Here is a 22,841-nt window from a genome sequence, read left to right on the forward strand (position 1 = left end):
AATTAATCTGCGCTAATAGAAAGAAGGTTTAATTAAAACAATACAATTTTTTGGTACTTGTTTATAATCGCAGCACCATATTTTTCACTTTTTTGATACAACTTTTCTTTGTCAAAAAATAGTGTATTAAATGATGTATTATTACAACGCATTAAACAAAAAATATATTTGTTAGCAAGCAAAGAGAGTGTAGGTTGTTTGTTTAGATTATGTTGACTGTGTTTTGATGAATTGTATGTATATTAACATAACCTTACCAAACATAACCTTTTTTCACATATCTCATCTGATTAATGTTAAATAGCATATAATTGTATATTTAGCGTTAATTAAACAAAGTTAGCAAGCATAGTTTATGTTGATAAATGTATGATTTGTCAGTACATGGAGTCAACATAATCTAAAGTGTTTTTTATTTTTTATTTTTCATTAAAAAATGTACTTTTTCCACCTTAAATAAATGTTATTATTCATTTTCTCATAAAAATTGAAGAAGTTGCATAAAAAAAAGTCGCAGTGTGATAACAAACAAGTACCTTTTTTTTAAGTAATTTGAGTGTATATATGTTCTATTTTCTGTGTAGGACCCACAAGCTAGTTACGATGTAAATAATCATGATGATGATCCAATGCCTCGGTATGATCTAATAGACTCAAATAGACATGGTACAAGGTGTGCTGGTGAAGTGGCTGCTGTTGCCAATAATTCATTATGTGCTGTTGGTATTGCCTTCAATGCTAACATAGGCGGTGAGTTTAAGTATTATTTTTATTATTATTATATTATTGACTACAACATCCAGAAACTGATATATCTTTAAGATCTTGAATTTTTTAGTATGTTTTTAAATAAAAATATAATTCTTAATGTGTTGGTTGTTTTATTTAATTTTTATTCATTTATGTAATAATTTATAATTTTGATGTTAATTGAATTACTCTGAGTCTTATGTACAGCATTAAAATTGGGCGAGAGAAAATCATGGAGGAGAAAATAGAATAACATGATCAAGAATATAGTTTGAATAGAAGGTTAATGAAGAACAAACTTGTAATTGATGTTATAGTTAAATGACTTACTGATTCTATACCACTTTGGTCAAAACATGACCATTAGTTTTGGAACTGTTTCATTTGTTTACTTTATTGAATTCTATCAAAAGAACAGTTGTATAGATCAGTACATAATTGTTCAGTAATGTGTTCAGGATGCTGTTTGTTTAATAGTGTTTATAGAAAATAACTTTTTTTTGTTTAAATTCTATTGTATTGCAGAAAATTAATACAAAACTAATTACAAAAAGATTGTGAAACTTTTTTTGGCTGCATGTAGTGCTGAATACTAGGATGTAATTAGATGGGTTAGGGAAAGATTGCTTGGTTTATTAATGGATTCCATGAGGTGACCTAGTTATTTTCAAATAGGCTATTTGGACATGAATGTATGAAAACAGAAATTATAAAGAATAGAATTGAAATACATCATCTCATCTGATATGGGTATATCCAGAGGATGAGTTAAAAGAGATGGCCAAAAAGAATAATTGCATGTCAATCAGCGAATAGAAGGAAATTAAGACAACCATAGCAGATGGGGAAGAAAGAGGCTGAGGTACCATGTAGGATAGGCAGCTCCACGAAGAAGACCAGTTTAATAGACAGAGATGTCATTAGGTTGCAGAAAGTAACTTTAGCTGTAGGAACCTAGCTGGAAATAAGTAAAAAATATGACATCATGGCTAGCCATCAATTCAGTTGTGAGTGTTTCTCACTTTTGACTCACTGATTCATTACATCATTCAATATATATTCATATTTGTGTAGTTCATATTTGAAAAATTAAAAAAGGCAGCAGCTACCACTTTCTCAATGATGCATTATTGTTAAGGATTATTTTAATATATTATGTATTAGTATTAAACATTATTGACTGAAAACTTTAAATAATGTGATCGACATACTGATACGGTGATATAGAATTGAATAATGTTTCTGGGATTTTTTATGAAACTCATGAAACAGAAGGTCTGGTCCATCCTTAAGTATTTGCTAAAAGAGCTGCATATTTAGTTCCTTTTTTATGTGAATATGGAAAATACCTTTTATAATCAATGAAAAAATTTGCTTTTAATGTAACAAATATATTGCCTCTTTGATTAGTATTTCTTTATCTATTTTTATAAACAGGATTTGTGAAAATAGATTTCATCAAATCATTTTTGAATGAGCAAGAAGGATTTAAAAATAGATGTAATCTGTTCAAGATGATTTTTAATTAAATCATAATTCTTTAACAACAGTAAAGGGGTGGTATATGAGTATATGAATTATGTATCTACAAAGAATATAAATTGGAGCCTTCAGGACATTATTAGTTCAGGATTATTGATAATAAAATATAATCTCATGATTTGATAATTAATATTGAAATAGAAGAATGAGAAGGAGTGTATACTAGCAGTCTCTTAAATCTTTCAAAATATAAGAATCTCCTACTCTACAAATCTAAATTTAATTTAAGATTTTCTGTGTCAGCAATACTAGGAGGAAAGGAGGAGAACATTGACGCCCTTAGTGTAATTCAATTTAATTATAAAAAATGATTTTGCAATTGTAACCTATTTACATGCAATGTGAAATTTAAGTATTTAATTGGCTGATCAACATTAATTTAATTTTCACTTATCTCATTAGATAAAATATATTTTCATATAACTTTGTTAAAACTACAATATACCTATTATACTGAAGAAAAGATATTAAAATTTAATAAATATTAGATATAAGAAGTGCATCCTCTGAAGTATTCTCTGCTGAGTGAATGGCTGTTAAAGAGATATGACTGTAATTGTTGGTCAAAGATCTTACTGCTTTAGGCATTATTCTGATATGTACTGAAATATTCTGTTTTATACAAAAATGTCCTCACAGAGTTCTCTCATTCATCAAGATATCATTTTATAATTAATTTTTATTTAAATGATTTTATGTATTATACTCTATATTTGTATATAATTACAAAATAATTTTCTTGTAATTTTTTTGATAGGAGTAAGAATGTTGGATGGAGATGTAACAGATGCTGTTGAGGCTAGATCACTTAGTTTAAATCCTCAACACATTGACATATATAGTGCGTCATGGGGTCCTGATGATGATGGGAAGACAGTCGACGGGCCTGGTGAGCTGGCAATGCGTGCATTCATTGAAGGCGTTACAAAGGTTAACTAATTTAAATATTGAACTGACTTTTTTTTAAATTTTTATGTTGCAAAATACATATTATTATTTATTCCTCTATCAGGTATTTCTAAATGTTGCAAGCTTTCACCAAGCATTGCTGAATTTAATCATCATACAGAAGCTGCAGTTTTTCTTTGTTAGTTAGTAGTAAGTTGTATCAATAAGATTACCTTATTCTAGTAGTGTTGAGAATGATATTTTTCAGAATTGTATAAAATATTGAATGGAAGCTTATTTTTCTTTATAGCTGTTGATATTTCATCAGTTTCCTCTGCTGAAAAAAAAAAAGTTTTTTTTTTCAAGTTTCTTGTTATTGTTTTAGTCAGGCAAAAGATGTACTATGAATATTGTTTGGACTATTATGATCGTCTGACTACAGATTAATATTTACATTGCTGTTTACATTTACGGCTTCAGCCTTGTACTTGCATTGCACAGAGTATCTTTCAGTATTCTAATCACACCTATTACGTATTTGCTAATAGAGCAGCTGTTTATGTTAATGTTTTAATGTCATTGACTAATCTATAGGGACTTATAGGAATAACTTCTCTGGCACACATCTGTCATGTGTAGCTCAAACTGTAGTTCTCCATGCCTGATAATAAAATTTCAGTAATCCAAGATAGGTTGTGTGTGATCTAATATGCTGGTTACAAATCTTTCTATCTCAGCAATTAAACTCCTGTCATGCAGTACATGTAAATTCTTGTATTTACACATTTATGATTATGAAATTCTTTAGATGTAAATTGTGCCTGTAATGGATACACTCTTGATCTGATTTTGTTGCAATTGGTCTTCAGTTACACACTTCTTTCTCAGAGATGCAGCTTGGTATTGATGGGGTTTTATAAGATCCCAAATACTCTTTCATTTCTGGGCTTGGTGCATTGAACAGTCCATTTAAAATCCTGAACATGAAAAAACCTGTTCATATGAATAACGGCGAATTATTGCTGCTGAGTATGAATGTTGGGATCTTACTTCATAATAGTTATATTAACAATATGGCTGGAACCCATCTCCAGTCATCTGTATGTATTTGGAAAATAGATACCGAAATAGAAATTGAATATGGTTTTGATTTATTATAATCTTCTAACTATTCAGGTCTACAAATCCAGTCTACTTTTTTCTTTTTTCTGTTTAGCCTCTGGAAATTACTGTATTACTTCAGAAGATGAATGAGGATGATATATGAGTGTAAATGATGTGTAGTCTTGTACAGTCCCAGTTCAGCCATTCCTGAGATGTGTGTGGTTAATTGAAACCCAACCACCAAAGAGCACCAGTATCCACGATCTAGTATTCAAATCCGTATAAAAGTAACTGCCTTTAGTAGGACTTGAATGCTGGAACTCTCGACTTCCAAATCAGCTGATTTGGGAAGACGCGTTCACCATTAGACCAACCTGCTGGTGGGTTATACTAGTCTGCTTAATAGTCCTAAAAATATACATCGATAAAGGGATAGCATAGTTTTTGATTAACTTAATTTCATTAACACCTCTTTCTCTGTACTTATTTTTTCATTTTCTCTTCAATCACTGTTCTCTTTTGACACCAAAAATAATTCTCCATATAAAAAATGGTGTATGTTCCACAATCATTCTTATCTGTTTCTAAGTTATTCAAAATCTGACCTCCTTATAACTTTTCTAGTTACACTTATAAAAATTTGATGACATTCCTAGGGATGTCAATTTCTAGAGATATTATATTATTCAAGTTAATCTCTGAGTGAATAACTTAATTTTTTTTAGCGTCATTCAAGGTTAACTACAATCCTGTAATTAATTTTTTATCATCCATTTAAAACAAGTGGTTGATAAACCACTACTATGCTCTCATCTAACAGTAATTATTGTTAGCCATTCAGAACATTTGGAAAGGGAATTCAAAGACATAAAAAAAACCACATGAAACTCAGTATGCACATCCCTGTAGAAAAATTCCATTCCTAATCTTTGGCCTTCAACATTACTAATTTATACCAGCCATCTAATTGGTATAAATTATTTATTGACTTTGCCTTCAAGTCTTCATTTGCAAGGATTGCTTCCTGATTTTATATTAAAGCTCTTACGTTATTCTCCATCCTCTTTAGAAGTATTCAGAGCTTTAGCCTACAAAGTGATAAAATCCTACCAACAGTGTTTTCGCCTTTTTTATGATATATACCATATAATATGGCTCTTAACTGTTTGTTGTACAGAAACAAGATTGTTAGTTCTTGCGCCTTATAATCTCACTGCCTTTGCATTACCTCTTCTCATATTTGCACGGCATGTTTGCTAGTTGTTTTGCTTATTGTTAATCATAGTTTATAAGTCATGATAAATGTATAATTATCTGATATTTAGAGAATTTTTATGTGGAGAATTCTTGAGAAGTGGGCTGAACACTCCTTTTGTCATAAAATCATTTTTTGGCATTATTATTCCATTCAAGTGTTAAAGTTAACCATGAAATCAAACCTTGTGCAGTTGAAACTGTGTGCCGAATTCAGTTTTGTTCATAAATTGTAGTTACCATATTCTGTTCTTTTCCTCTTTTTTCAGTTCCGTACTGGCTTCATGTTCTAGTAATATTTCATGAATCCATAAAATCAGTATTGTAATAACAATATTACATTTTGTGATTTTGGTGATAGAATATTACTACATGTATATATAATATGTCTATTATATTGCCACCATGTTTATTATTATATTTTCCCTTCTTACTTCAATAACTGTTTTCTTTTATTTCCAGTTACTTTTAAACTTTATAGCAATCTAAAAATTTAGGTGTTATAATAAAAACAAATGCTGTCAAGTTGTTAAACCGCTATATTTTTTGTTTAAAAAGTATACACTCTAATCCTCTTGAGTATATATAAAAAATAGATTTATTTCTCTTAAAATTTTCTGGTAGAGAGCATCCCATGGTCAATCACATATCCTATGAGGTTTCATGGATAGATGGATTAAAAATGATTTTTAAGTTTCTGATCATAAAGCATTGAAGATAAAATGGTTATGTTATATTTTAATTTTATGCTGTTATATACTGTAATTAGAATTAAAAAAAATAATAATAAATTGTATTTTTGCACATATAGTTTTAATTAAGTGAATATGTACATAATATAATATGTTTTCATGTGATTTTTATTTAGGGCAGAGAAGGTAAAGGTTCAATATTCGTATGGGCATCTGGAAATGGAGGGCGTGATCTTGATAACTGTAATTGTGATGGATACACTAACTCTATTTGGACATTATCAATTAGTAGTGCTACAGAGAAGGGTCAAGTGCCTTGGTATTCAGAAGCCTGCTCATCTACACTCGCCACAACTTACAGTAGTGGTTCTAATGGTGAAAAACAAGTGATAACAACTGATTTACATCATAAATGTACTGTTAGTCACACTGGAACATCTGCATCAGCACCACTTGCAGCTGGTATTTGTGCATTAGCTCTTGAAGCTAATCGTCAGCTTACTTGGCGTGATATGCAGCATATTGTTGTTGCGACCGCTAAACCTGCAAATTTAAAAGCATCTGATTGGACTACTAATGGTGTTGGAAGAAACGGTTAGTAATATTTTATTAGCATTAATCAGTAATGTTGACTGTTATCACTGAATTATGAGAAGTATTCCTTCTCAACTGCCTGTTATAAGATGTTTACATACTTTACTGTGGAAAATAATTAAAGAATCGCTACTTGGCTATTGACCAAACCCATAATTGTTTTTTAACATCAACCTGACTATCTTTCCCAAATAATTAATGATTCAGAATGACAAAATTTGAACATTAGTGTGAGTAAATCCAGTATTTCTCTTCGTACATGTCGTGTTGATTTTTTGTGCGACTGTAATTATTCACTTTAGTAAAAGCAACTTTTTGAGTAAAGCCTTCTACTTTTAACTCAGTCACATCAAATCTGATATTAAGTATTCATTAATTTTAATATAACATGTAGAATTCAATATATTGCAGTTATAATTCAGTTACATGGCAGTATTGCATAATTATGGTTTACTATGTTATTAAATGTTCAGTACGTGAAATACAAATCTTTAAATTAATAATTAACAGTATCCTTGTATCTATATCAGCTACCAATCTCCTCCTCCTCCTCCTCCTCATAAAAAAATGTTTGCCATATCTGAAACTGTAATACCAAAATACAGGTCTTTATTTTTTTTTAAATAAAAAATAAAGACCTTCCCATTTCACTTGTACATGTTTTCTGCTGCATTTACTATACTATTAAAGAATAAATCACGCAGCATATGTACCTGCATAATTACCCCATCGACAGGTAGCACAGAATATCTTACTACGAAGCACTTTCCTTTTTACAAATCCATAACTTCTATTTTTCATTTTGCTGCATTGTTAAAGTATTTTTTTGAGATTAAAAAAAAAAGTTGTTTGCTAATATAAGATTATACTGAAGGAAGATCTCATCTGTATTTTCAAATTAATTCATTTCTGTCCAAGCATCTGAAAATTCATGCATAAAAAAAGAAAAAAAAAGATAAATTATAGAGAATTTATAAGGAGGTGGTTAATGCAGCAAGAATACTTTTCATTTTCCTCTTTCTACTGATCTCTTTTTCAGTTTTTTGGTTACCTAGCTTCTTTATGTTTAAAAACAAACAGTATAATATATAATTGTACAAAGAGAAGTATATATAATTTTAGAAAACAATCTGATAAAGACTACTTAAATTTGTACTTTATATTATTGTTAAACAGGATCAGTTATTTTTCTTCAATTATTTAAAAGTAAAACAATTTTAAAAAACTAAACTCTTCAAAATTCTGTACTTCATATTATTAAGAAAATCAGTTATTTTTCTTCAAATATTTAAAGTTAAAATATCATTTTAAAAACTAAACAACACTGTAATTAAATAAATGAATAAAATTTCAAACAAGTAAAAATCAAAATATGCATTTACAGTAGTTCTGTTATTTTATATGACATGATGTTGAACTACTTTCAGATTTTGAAATCCAAAAAAATAACTTTTTGTTTTAACTTCTATTGAAACCAATATGTCAAAAATCTTAATATTCTGTAAGGGCATTTTCTTGACACTTAATGAACACTTACTCTGCTTTCAAACATCCTCTGTTCTTACGATTTTTTCTTTGCAAAATGTAAATTGATTGCTGGTAGAAGTTTTTTTAAATTTTTTATGGTTGTCAGATCTCTTAAAAGTTCCCAATTTTTATTTCTGAAATGATAAGTAAAAATTTAAAATCAGAGTATTTGTTCATAATTATAGTTATTACTTTTACTTTTTGGCTAATCTCTGGTCTCTAGTTTGTTAGGAACATACACTTCTTTTTTACTTGGCTGCAAATAATTAAAAAAAAAAAAAATGTCTTATGACTGTGTTACTTGTACTGTGCTTATCTTCTTTTGTTTACACATGTACAGTCATGATTACATGTATAGTTTCATAATTAGTCATGAAAGAGTAATATGTATGATATTTTCATTAGTTATTTCATCAGTAAAATTATTTTTATAGTTTGGTCACGATTTCATTATTTCCTCTGCTTAAATTATCTTTTAAACTAACTCAATATATGCTGGTGTCAAGCAGAACAAAAATCCATTATTCTTAAGTTGAATGTAAGTGGAAATAAATAAATAAATAATGAAAAAATAAATAAAATAAGTAAACAGTGAAAAATCTCTCTTTACAGAAATAATATATTCCTTTCCACTTCAGCATGTGTTTTAATTTTTTTTACTTTACCAGTATCAGATCTAAAGTATATTTTTTATTGAATTTGTTCATATTAATGATGGTTGTATCTAATACATTATATTTTACATTTATTATAGATGACGTAAAAATATTTATTACCAAAGAAGCTCAATCAAGTGTATAATAGTGGTACATTATTTTGTGTACACCCGATTCAGTACCAGTCCATTAGCCATCCAATGTTTTTATATAAGGGTTCAACTTTAAAAACCAATTACAGGAATATATATTTTTTAAATAACTTCATAGGTAAAACTTTTAGTGGCTAATGATGAAATCAGTTTTTCATAGTTCGCATAAATTTTGAAACCTGTTACTGTTACTGTACAACATTATCTCTGTCAATTAACACAGCAGATGCATTATTTTAATTTTTCAGGAATGAAAATTTAATTCCTTAATTATGTTGGATACAGATAATCCCAATATTTCAGTCATATGTTTCATGATGTATCTTCTGTGCTTTGCATGATAGCATTTAAAACTTTTACTGAAGTTTCAGCTGGTTAGTTTGTGACAACAGGAGAATTTTTTGAAGTATTGACATTCGTATAAAGGTGGTGTTACTATCTTCTAAGAATAATATTTGGTTAATAAAAAGTATTTTTTTGTAACTATTACAGTTAAAATTTTCCTCAAATATTTCAAATTTTGTAATTAATTTTCTCAATAAAAATAAATAACTCAGAATATTTCTCATATAACTGAATTGAAAGTTCCTATTTTGTTCTAGTGAGATTCATCATTTCATATTTAATGTGATTGTAAAAGTAGATTTAATAACAATTTCCAAGTGTTGTCAATTTAAACTGTAATTTTTTCACAATATTTCATATTTTTGCAAGAATTATTGTATTTGGGTGTTATTTTCTGTCCTTCCTAGCATTGTCACTGAGTCTTCCTGAGTTGGGATCATTGAATAAATAGCAATGGGGAATGGGAGGAGCTTAACATTACTATTTATTTGATGATCCCACCTCAGGAAGATTCATTGGTAAAAGTAGTTTTGAGAATGGAGGTACTCCAAAACGTATCAACTATGAATGTTAAGTGCTGGGAAGGGCAGAAAATATCCTCAACTCAATTAAACTGCAATATTTTGTTATATATGTTACATAGTGGTTATTAGTGTCGTTTACTTTTTTCTTGAAGGTTGATTTTAGTAAAATTGCAGATTTAAAGAGTAAAATTATCGTTGTGGAATAATTTTTATTTATTTATGTGTTGGTGTATGCAATTGTAGCAGTAATTCTGATTAAGGTAAAAGAAATGGTCACAGCCAGAGGAAGAAGTTTGAGAAAGTTTAAAATTGACATCAGCATATTCAAGAATTTTTACAAAGTTGTTTTTGATTTGCTCCCTAACATTAACATTTATGTCAAGCATATTCTCTGTACTATCTAAAAAAAATATAGGTATTCACTTGTTTGGACAGCTAAACAGTTTAAACAAACAAAACTCCTTTCCAGCATTGTAGATATGGTAGATTAGCGAAGACATATACCCCTACTGAGCGTAATATATAACAATACTATGATATAACAATATCCCCTATAATACTATGTATAATACTATGATTATAACAATACCCCTACTGAGCGTAATATATAACAATACTATGGGTATTAAATTACAATTTTGTTGTTTATTGCAGTTAGTCATTCATTTGGATATGGTCTAATGGATGCTGAAGCTATGGTAAAATTGGCTAGAAAGTGGAGAACTGTACCAGAACAGCACAAGTGTGAAGTAGTCGCACCCCATACTGACAAGTAAATATATTTATTATTGTACACATGTTCCTTACATTTAATTTTACTGTTTTATGGCATGAAAGTGATTTTTTCTAAAATAAATTATTTCTGTTTTATAAAATGTTTAAAAAACCTTAAAAGAATTTAAAACACACCTTCTGCATGGGTTGCACTTTGGACCTTTCTCTTCAAATTAGATTTCTGGTTGGTTGATTAAATTGTCTAGTAAGGCAATTTTTTGTGAAGTATGTCTTCACTATGATTTGTTTTTTTTTTACATACTTATGATTTATTCTTTTAATAATATTTTATTGAAACAGAAAATGACTAAATTTTGAAAATATTTATTGGGTTTCTGTTTTTCTTGATATTTAAGGTGATATTTTTTGTACTTGAAATACAGGATGTCCATATAAAATGCAACCCAACCTTATATTGGTAGGTATTGAAATAATAAAAAGGCATGTGTAAATGTAAATGTAATTTTTATTATTACCATCCATTACCTTACATTTAGAGTAAATGTTGGAAGTGGCCATCTTCTTGAATACAAGCTGCAATTCTTTTTACAGCGTTTCTTGCAACTTTTTTCAAAGTTTGTGGCTGGATATTTAATACAGCTTGTTCAATATTGACTTTCAAGTGTTCAAGTGTTTGCTGTAGGCTTTTTCTTTGAGGTAACCCCGTAGAAAAAATTCCGCCGCAGTCAAATCTGGAGATCTCGGTGGCCACAAGCCTCGACCGATAACACGATTACTTACCAAAGAATTCCTCGACAAAATCAGAAGTTGAACCTCCGTAGTACGATGTTGCACCGTCATGTTGTAGCCAGCAGTGTCTGTCTTCCTCTTCCAAGAGTGCGATGAACCGAAATAAAATATCCTGATATCGTTCTGCATTAATGGTGTACTCGAAAAAATAGGACCGATTATTTTCTTCCACGATATCGTGCACCACATGCCCAACTTCTGCGGGTGTAATTGTTTTTCGTGATAAATGTGGGGATCCAAATTCTACTGTTTTGGCTGTTTACGTAGCCATCCAAATGAAACCGTGCTTCATCTGTGAAAAATAACGAATCCATAACATTAATTCCCTCACGCAGAAATCGACGGAACCGTTGACAATATTGTAGCCGTTTTTCTTTGTCGGGCTCAGGAAGTCGATGAACCGTTTGAATGCGATAAGGTTGTAATTGTAATCGTTTGGCCGCCCGATGAGCAGTCGATTTAGACAAATTAATTTCAGCAGACAAACATCTGATCGATTTATTTGGCGAGGCGAGTAATCGGTCTTTGATTTCAGCGACTGTATCTGTATTCAACACTGACGCAGATCTTTTGTGTTCCTTGTTATTAACAGAACCAGTCTCCCTAAATTTTGCGACTAACCTTAATACTGATGTTTTGTTAGGAGCTGGTTTATCTGGGTACTTATGGCGAAACAAATCTTGCACTGCAACCACTGATTTCGTACTGAAGTACGACTCAACGATGAAAACACGTTCATCTAGCGGAAACACCATCTTGTCTCTAGCAATACACTGAACGTTATGATTGCATTGTTGTTACTATTGGTAGTGTTCTACTGCGTCGCTGCAATGTTCAGATGTTGGACGAATCCATTTCAATAACGAGTAGGGTAGTAAGCTTGACTTTTGAAATTTCATGGATGAGTAATTGATGGGTTGCGTTTTATATGGGACACCCAATAGAATAGATTATGTGAACCAAAGTTTCATACCAAAGTTTTGTAGCATTGATTCCATTTAAAATCAAAATGAATATTAGCAATCGTTTTTATAAATTAATGTGTGTGGTAGGTTAAGAAAATATAAAAGTTTATTAGTTATTTCATGTACATCATTATTATGAATATCATATTCTTATAAAACAGTGTACATGTGTATACATTAATCATTAATTAATTAATTAATATTTAATAAAATATTTTTTGAAAACTAAGAATGATGAATGAATTAGAAAATAAATCATAAATAATTTGCATTGATATTAATTAAATTTGTATTGGCATTAACTACTTTTCTCTTCATAGACATTTAGAATTATTAGGGCACTATTAGATAACTAGAAATTTTTATAACTTACTCAGAACAAAAAAAAAACAGTTACTACTTTTAATCACATGCTAACTGGCTGTTGTACAAAAATTAAAAAGTGCAAAAATTAAAACATTACAAATCCAGTTAAACTTTCCAACTGAGTAGACATTTTGTGCTATATAATGATTTCAGTCAGTAATCCACACAGTATGCAATGGCAGGTTCTCTTAACTCACTAGACGTTTAACAGCAAAGAGTATATTAGTATTGTGATTATTTGGCAGTAAGTTTTCCTGTTAAATTCATAGTTCATTGCTTTATATCTATTATTATTTTGTAAATAATTTATTTTTAAATAAATAAAATACACTGAATTCTTAACTGAGATGGTAGCTTTTGAAACCATAAATTAGCAATAAAAATAATATACTCTACCTTTGTTTTTATATTTTTCCAGATTAATTCCAGCAAAGAGCACGGTAACACTGTCTATAAGGGTTAAAGAATGCCGAGGTGTTAACTACTTAGAACATGTTCAGGTATTACTAACATTTATATTTTCAGTTTTGTAATGAATTAGCTGTGGAGAATGCTGTTTCTTGATACCTTTCAGCAGACAGTTTCACTAAACAAGAATATTAGCAATTCTCATTATTACTTTACCATTAAAATAATAGGTAGAAAAATCTTTTATATTTAATCCTATTTATTCCTATATTTATTTATTTATTTTTATGTCTTTATTTCTGTAATAGTTGTAGAATGTGTAATATGTTGGTCAACTATATTTCTTACTGCAGGAAACTGCATAATCAGAAGACCCCCCCCCCACAACTTTGAAGGGTAGAATTTCCAATAAAATTTTTTTATTGGATGCTTATGGCCTAAACAGATCTCCTGAAAAATTCAGCTTCCTTGGACCAGGAGTTTGGGTGATGTAACGAATTAGTAGAATTTGTTTCAGTCCACTTTTAATGTCCTTTTTAACTATTTACCCTTAATCACTGTAACCAAAAGATAAATAATCAACCTGCACAATTTTCCCTGGTTTACAATTGTTCAACCAATGACAGATTTCATTATTTAGTAGATAAGTTCAAATCCAACTTTTACAGATTTTAAAATGAATTTTTAAAAAATATTGTTGTAGTACTTCCTAGAAATGAAATTGAAATCTTTATAATTTCACTTTCCCACGAGTGAGTTTGATAGATACTGAATAAATGAACAAACCAGTGAATATTTGGTATTAGCTTGTATATTTGTAGAAACCATTTATATTATTAAATAAACACAGTAATGTGATAAGAGGTTTTATTAATCTTTAAAAATATCAGGTACCATCTGTAAACATTCCCTTTTAGAATGAAGGAGAAGTACAATGTAATTTAGCTTTGCTTTATAATCAGTAATGGTTTTTTTGATTCTATTCATAAAATAACACCCTCAATAATTCAAAAGAAATTACTTTAATTTGCATGCCTATAAACCAGAAAATGTCTATGTTTGTATGAGAGTAAAATCGGTTTAGTTGAAAGTTTTAGACTTTCAACTAAAAGTAGTTAGTAGCAGTATAAAGTTAGTAAAACTTTCACATTGGTTTAAAACCAGTTTAAAAATTTGAAATTTGTGTCTTGAAATGTTAACATCCAAAATTATTTCATGTAGTCATTCATACATCAGGTAATTTGTTTCTTCAATAATATAAATATGCTATTTTTATTAGAATATGATAACTACACTTTTTTAGAGTATATTATTGCACTTGAATTGACTGCTAAAATAAAATTCTAAGGAAGTATTCATAAGTATAGTTGAAATAAATCTATAATTTGTTTTGATTTTTATAGGCAAAGATCACATTAAATTCACAAAAAAGAGGAGATTTACAAATTCATTTAACTTCTCCAGCTGGTACAAGGTCAACTCTGTTAGCTAGGAGGCCACATGATGGGTCCAGAATTGGTTTCCAGTCATGGCCATTCATGTCTGTACATACATGGGGTGAATCACCATTTGGTACTTGGCAGCTTGAGATTCATAATGAGGGCAGATTTCTTGGTCAGTTGCATTTTAAATTTTATTCTTAATTTGGTTGTTGATATTAAATAATAAATTTGATGATTTTACTAAACAAATGATTAATAAAAAATAACACACATGTTTGTAATTAACCTCATTAATTTATTTTTTTACTAACTACTGCTAATAACTGGCTTTTAGGAATTAATTTTTGTTCTTTCAAGTACTTGTATCTCTTTTCTTCCTTTTAATAATATTTGAGATCTTAAGCACTCTCTGACTGTTAAGATTTATCAATAAAAACATGTGCTTCCCAGTTTTTAATAAATAAATTTTATGAAAATTTGATTAGAATTAAATTTTAACATCATAAAATATTTTTTGTAACAGAAGTTTCTATTGTATTTAACTTATTGAAAATGAAATTTTTGAATTACCTAACCACGCATAAACAGTCTTATCTGGGTTCAAGCCCACATAGATTTTATTTGAAAATATTTCCTGTAAATATCAAAATTAATGGAAAATATATAATTACAGCATCAGTATATATAATTGTAGCAGATGTGTTAGATGAAATTATGTCAGCAGTAGAAATTGTTTGACATATCTTTGGTAGATGAACAGTGTTCTTTGAACAGAAGACACAGGTTTTCCTGTAATATACTAAATCTTAACAATAGAGTTTTATTAAAACAAAACTTTTTTACACTTATTTGCTCTGCCACTGGTGTCACTACAACAAAATAATAATTTTTATTCATTTAAATAAGTTCTTTATTAAATTCAAATTTTTTATAAAGATTTTTATAGTTGTAATAACAATGTGTAGATGTAATAAGAGGTAAGTAATTTGAGTTGCAACTGACTGTATGACTCTCTTGAGCATAAACATTGAGTTTAAAATTTTAGTTTTTCTCCCAGAGCACACTTTGTTTTAAGATTTGTATAATTTTAAAATAAATGTAAGATGACACATTTATTTTAAATATTTACATAAAATTATCATAAATTTAGATTCCTAACGTAACAAAAATTGAAATAAAATAGTATAGCAGCAGCTAAAACAATTGAAAAATAATCTGTAAAATCTACAGATTACATTATGAGCAAGACTACAACTGTGTGAAGCATCTTAGGCTTCTCAATTGGGTTGATAAAATAGCCAGTTTAAATGAATAAATCGACTGGTAAGAAATTCAGCTGGCTTGTAGAGGGATACATTATTTAAAGTCTCTCGCTTACATTCATCCACTCAAAACAATTATCTGCAGGTTTAGTCTTGGGTTGACAAAATTTCTTGAGAAAATTATCTGTGCTATCTACTGAATACAGACTGAGCAGTAACATACACTCAAGAACTGTAAAAAGTGTCACATTTTCAAAATTTGTTTGTTATATTCTTCTATTTATTGTGCCTGTCATAAAATAAGGCATAATATATAATACGGCATATATTCTTTTATTTTATTATATTATTCTATTTATTTGTGCCTACCTTGAATGAAGTTTGGCAACCATCATGACTATTTGTATATAGTTCTTTTTTTATTGACATTATATGCAAGATCTCTTCATTTGTGACTCTTTCTGTCCAGGCTGTCTGTTTTTTATGGTTTTTTTAAGGGTAGAAGTTTCTGTACCATGAAGAAGATGAATTATACATGGCAACATATATATCATTCTAATGTTTAATTTGTTGTTTGGATGCTTATGCAGAACATATTGCAGGCCATTTCTATCTTTGTCTTTATTTCTTCAGTATCATCATTTGTTAATCCATGTTACTAGATATTCATATTTATGTACTTCCTTGATGTAGTTAGCATTGTGTATGTTAAATTGTACGTTCTTGTTATTTTGGGAATTTAGTAAAAAAACATGTATTTAGTTTTTTTAATTTCGTATTAATAAATTATATTAATCCTATATATAATATAAATATATTTATTTTATTAGTTATACATTATAATCTAATAAATTAATTTTCTACTGTTATAGCTGCTGTTATTTAGGTTAGGTAGTTTTGGAGTTATTTCGTATGTCTTTTTCAGTTTTTATTCTTTTAACAGCTTATTTTATATTACTGTACTTCTTGGTACATAAACTGCCTATCACAGTTGCACTAGATATAATTACATAATTATAATAATGAATTTAAATATTTAATAACATTGTTTTAACAGATTATTCTGAATTAGTACGCTGGTCTCTGATATTAATGGGCACTAAAACACAAGTGTATCCTGGTTCACTACATCCTGAACAACAAAATTTGTTCCTTAATCAATGGTATTATTTCCTTACTTTCCTTTCTATAGAAAATAATTTTAAAATTGATTTAGTCTCACCAGCAGTTGGTAACATCAACTTCTGAAAACAAAAATCTTACTTAAAAACACTTATATTATGTTAGAATTAATAAGTATTCTACATCTTGTAAATGGTTAAATACCATTTATAAGAATAAAAATACTCACAAGGAAGGTAAAAGATATGCTATCGGACATCATTGCTTCAAAAAATTAAAAAAAAATCTAATCACAAAAATTTTCAAGTTATAGCAAATATGATAAATGTTTCAGTGTTAGTTTCATTCAGATGAAACTTCAATGTAATACTTTCTTTGTTAAAGCACGATAAAATAGGTATCTTATTAAAAAAAGATAATAATAAATCTCTATCATATTATTTCTGCATCAGTAAATGACATTACCTAAATTCTTTCTTTATGAAGCAGACTTAAACCTATGAATTAACTTTTGCACCTTAATGGTATCCAGAGAAAAATGAATGTTGTAAAGATTTAATTTTGTTTAATATGAAACTTAGTATTTTTAATAAATTCTATTTTATAAAGTTATAGAAAACAATCGACTAACAAGTAATGAGATTAAAATAAATAGAGAAAATACTGGAGAAAAAATGTTTGAAAAACAGTTGTAGTTGTATTTATGTAATTATAAATAATTATTTAATAAAGTAATAATAGAAAATGACTTTTTCATTTTTCTCTTAAAGGAAGTAATTAAAAAGAATGAAAACTTGCTGATAATTATGTAATGGGCATTCCTGGAATCCTGGAATAGACGTTTACTATTGCTTAGGTACTGAAGTGAATGGTAACAAAAAAAAAAGCAGATAACAAGTGCTGGGAGTTAAATCCAGGTCTTGGTATGTAAGATAGTATATTTACAACCAAAAAAATTACAGATAAAAGACATACAACTAATAAAAATTAAAATAAATGAAAAAAGGAAAAGAAATTAGAGATAAATAACACAGCAATGTTTTGATTTATATGCATGAGCATACAACCCAAAACAATTTGTTTATAAAAAATTACTCTTCTTAAACCCTCTGAAACAGAGGTTGGTAGATAGTTAAACAATAGAATTGATATGAAATAACTATGATAAGCATATGGGAAATACAGAGAGTGCCCATATCATGACTGTTCTGATGTCCGGTAATCTTTGTGTATATTTAGTATACCTTTAGTAATTCTAATTAAATATAAAAATAAGCATTTTCAAATTTTGATGCAGTACTAACTACTGGTATGAAAGTAATTTTAATATTACCATAAGTATAATTATAAATAAAATTGAAAATTTTGTTATGGTTAAACTAAATCCTTTGATAAAATTATATCACTGAATAGTTATTTAAATGGCGTAGTTATACGTGCTGAAAAATTTTGATGCTTTCTAGGGCGTGCCAATTTGCTTGAATGGACTTTAATATTTTATGGGACAGAAACACCTCCTGGTTATCATCCCACCCAAGTAAATCCTCAACCCCCTTATCCTGTCAATCTTCCTCCACCTCCCAGAAAAAATAAAAACTCAAGAAAAAATAAATCAGCAAATATTACTCCAAAACCAAACTGGAAATCTGGTTCAAAAGACATTAAGCAGTCTCAGGCATCACAAAAGAAGGCATCTGGTGGAAAAAATTCAAAAGTAATTCCTACTTTTGCCCCAAATATTTCTCAGAAGACTGGAAGACCATCAGTTATTTCGCCAAGACGGCCTACAACTGCACCACAGACAAATACAAAGGTGAAAGCTACAATCTTTACCCATCCACAGCTTCAATCGGAGAAGCAACAACAGACCACAATTACTACTGCTGCCTCTACTGTTACTGCTACTACTTTTTCTGCCACTACTGCTTCAGAAAATCCTAATGCAGTGACACATGCAGTCGGATTAACAATACTCTTAGCACCTCCACCACAGCCATCACCTGTGTTTCCAGCAATCTTCAAGAAATATCCCAAAGTACAGCAGCTGTTTCCATATCCTCACCTACATGAAGGACCTCCTAGACCATCTAAGAAAGGCTTGGATGGCCACGATGATATAACTGATCCGAAAGATATACCAGGCAAGAGATGATACATTTCTGACATTTATTGATGTTTTTTATTCTCGCATGGCACAGTTTTATTTTTTCAAATTTTTATTTGGTATCACTTTATTTATAACCTATTTAGTTTTAAAGATGTATCTGTACATGTAGTAATTCAAAATATGCTGGTTTTAGATTTTTAAATCTGAATGAATGTGATATTTATGAATACATTTTTTCTTATTATTGTATTTATTATAATTGTATATTAACTTGATTTTTATATATCTTTTTTTATTATGCAACCAAACATGCAAAAAAATAACAGTGGGGGTTTTGAAAACTTAAATTGAAAATAATGTTGGTTTTCTGTTTATGCTTGTCAAAAGGAAGGATTAAAGCTTAACAAGTTATTTCATTTATTTAATTGTATGGAATTAACTAAAGAACCTGATGTAGTAAATACATAGCAATAAGTAGCAGATGAGATAAAAATAAATTTAAACAAAAATATACAATAAAGAGTATGGATAACTTATAAAGCAAACATTGCTAAATATTCAAAAACTATTACAGTATCCTAACACAAAATATAATGTAAAACAAATTATAAAATATCAAATAAAAATAAAGCAACAACCATCATATTTACAATAAAAGAGATGAAAATAAAAAAAATGTAAAAGATATTCCAATAAAATTTTAATATGAATGACAAGCAGAAGGTTTTTAATAGTTTTCAAGAGCAGATGGTAATGTTTGCATATATAATGAACAGAACTAAATTAATTGTATCACATTACAAAAATAAACACTTTAAAAAAAAAATAGAAGACATTTCAATTACAGATATTAATAAATTCATACCTCACACACTTGAAAAGTTGCTTACAGTAAAAAAAAGTAAGGTAGTATGATTATTTAAAACTTTAAACAGTTAAAATTTAATTATGACCGCTAATGCAAAGAAATAACACATTTAATTTGATTAATTTATTAATCAGTTCATTTTATAGAATCCTCATTAGTCAGAAATAATTTCACATTAAAAAAAAATTATTATTAGTCCTAACCAAGCCACTTACATAAAAAAAACCTCATAAAGAAATTCATACTTAATAAATTTATTTATTTCAACTCCTTTGTATTAAAGGAAATGATGCAAATTGAGTTTTTGATTGTTGGCTAACTTTTCTGATGGGAGGACAGGAACACTAAATATAATAGCAGTTTAGTCAATTATAATTAAATTTTTATACATGAAACATAATTAAATACACAAATACCATTTTAAATTTTATGTCTTTTCATATTCATGAAAAAATCCCACCTGTATTTTTCTGGCATGTTTTTGTTTTTAATTACTTTTTTGTTATGTAGTTGGCATAAAAATATCTCTTTATACAGCCATGGAAAAAAGGATTATTACTATTTACAAAACTTCTGTAATTACTATATGCATGGATATTAACTTTACTATTACCTTTATTTTTTTTTTCAATGTTATTATTTTACACTTAACAATTACTAATATCTTTATTACTGTATTATTTGTTTTATTAATTTGAAAACTTTAAAATTATTTTACTGTATTTTTGATATATTATTTATTTGGTTTTAGTTCTACTATTTTATTATTGTAATGTAGTTGTCAGAATGTTCTTAAATTTTACTTTCTTAAATTTTACTTCTAAGTACATGAAAGTATTTTATTTTTATTTTTTCATTTTTACTCATACAATTACCGTATTTGCTTTTATTGTAAAATTGCTATATTTCAAATAAGAATGTTTGCAAAAGTATTATTAGAATGAACTTCCAAACAAAAAGTAATAGAATTTTCTAGCTTGCTTAATTAAAAATGAAATCCAGATAGCTCTCTATTCATTAATTAGATAAGCATTTTTATTTTGTGTTGTTTTAAATCCCTTGTTCATAGTAGATTGAGAAAATTTAGAATTATTCCTGTTCTCTGTTTTAATTCTTTAGGTTAATAATGCAGCTGTAAAAATATTTGTTTAATGTAGCACATATATTTATAAATTTATTTTTTTATTTTTATAGAGAATATTGTGTAGACGTTCAGTAGTGATGTTGATGCCTCCAACAATTTGTGTTTCACCAATATGTGAATTACATGTATTTATCTATAGATCAATTAATTGTATGACAGAATATTTGTATTATTCCCAGCACAGCTCACTATTATTTCCTTTCATAGTAACCTGTAGTATTATAAAATAAATTAAACATATGTTGTAGACTGTGCTAAAATATATAGTTAAAAACGATATATCATTTCCAATATATTAAGAAACAACTACTAAAAAAGTACTGCATGTAGAGTATAAATGCCAATGATATAGATCCAACATATTTTCAAGCAGCATGATAGGTATATGTCTCTCATAATGTCATTTTGACAACACTATGTGAAGCATGCATCTATTCTATACTATCCCAGTCTATATCCCAATACTTTGGTTTACAAATTGGAAAAAATGTGAATATATATTATTAATATTTTACATATCAATTAAAAAATGTCATACCTAAGTAGTTATTTATAATTATGAAGTGTTTTCAAATTTGTTGTTTACTTAATTGTTTTGTTAGTTTTGATAATATATATGTATATATAAATTAATTTAGCCTATATAAAGAAAAAATTGAACATTTAACAAAACATGAGTATTTAATAAGGATTACTGACCGTTCAGAAATAATCATAAAACTAAGCCACAGATAAAACTGCTTAACATCTTGTTATTAATTGATACAGAGTCATCATAAAAGAAAGATTGGGGGTTCAGTAACTCAGATTAAGACATTAGACATTTTAGGAAATTGAGTTGGCAGCACTGAAAGCCTCCACCCAAAAAGTATGTTAAAGCCCATTTTAAGCACTGCATCAGTCTTTTTATTGCTACTGAGGTGTGCTTCTTTGTTTACTCTGTTTTCAGTTTAAGAAAAAGATCAGTGCATTTTATATGTCGAGCTGAAGTCAATATTTTTTGTTGAAATCTACAACCTTTAATAAAGTTTTACGTAAAAGGTTGCACTTTTTACGTAAAACCTTCTTGTATAGAAAAATATTTCCAAGTTGTTAAAATTTTGCATAATATTGGTGAAAATGAAATGATTTAAATGATATATTTTTACAGATGAAGCTACTTTTCACCTTAATGCACATATTAATAGGCAGAATTAATGAATATGGAGATCTGAAAACAGACACACAATTTTTTAGAAAGTAAGATCAGACCTGAAGTTAATGTTTGGAGTTTAATGAAAAATTATATAATGTGACCTTTTTCTTTACTGAAAAGGTTATTAATATATATGCTTATGTTAATATGTTAATTGACTTATATGTTAATATGTTAATTTGTATTTTCTAACTTGATTCAATAAACTAATTCTATTATTGGCTATACAAATAAATAAAATTTACTTTTTAATATCTTTCATGAGGACACTTATATAATAACAATCTCCTTTTAGGTAATCTGAATTTCTATGTTCTTCAGTCATTTATTTAACTTTGTTGTAGAATATTTGTTTCATTATTGTGATGTCTAACAAGCATGTACTTTAACATGAAATACTAAAACAAAAA

General features: G+C 28.3%; 1 protein-coding gene across 5 annotated transcripts in view; it reads left to right on the forward strand.

Moving 5' to 3' along the window:
• Positions 1-22,841, forward strand: part of LOC142334331 (furin-like protease 1) — a 427,570-nt gene that overhangs the window by 366,762 nt on the left and 37,967 nt on the right. For 4 of the 5 annotated variants that reach the window (XR_012758822.1, XR_012758823.1, XM_075382285.1 and 1 more), the window contains exons 6-12: positions 585-750; positions 3,050-3,222; positions 6,407-6,824; positions 10,683-10,800; positions 13,302-13,383; positions 14,695-14,905; positions 18,581-19,258. Coding sequence is in view for 3 of the 5 variants with exons in the window: in XM_075382285.1 (XP_075238400.1) it covers positions 585-750; positions 3,050-3,222; positions 6,407-6,824; positions 10,683-10,800; positions 13,302-13,383; positions 14,695-14,905; positions 18,581-19,258 (1,846 nt within the window). In the remaining 2 variants the exon portion in view is untranslated. The remainder of the gene's footprint in view (positions 1-584; positions 751-3,049; positions 3,223-6,406; positions 6,825-10,682; positions 10,801-13,301; positions 13,384-14,694; positions 14,906-18,580; positions 19,259-22,841) is intronic. The other variant, XM_075382286.1, reaches the window with a different exon arrangement.

This window comes from Lycorma delicatula, chromosome 1 (genome assembly GCF_047948215.1).
Source record: "Lycorma delicatula isolate Av1 chromosome 1, ASM4794821v1, whole genome shotgun sequence".
NCBI classification, from domain to species: domain Eukaryota; kingdom Metazoa; phylum Arthropoda; class Insecta; order Hemiptera; family Fulgoridae; genus Lycorma; species Lycorma delicatula.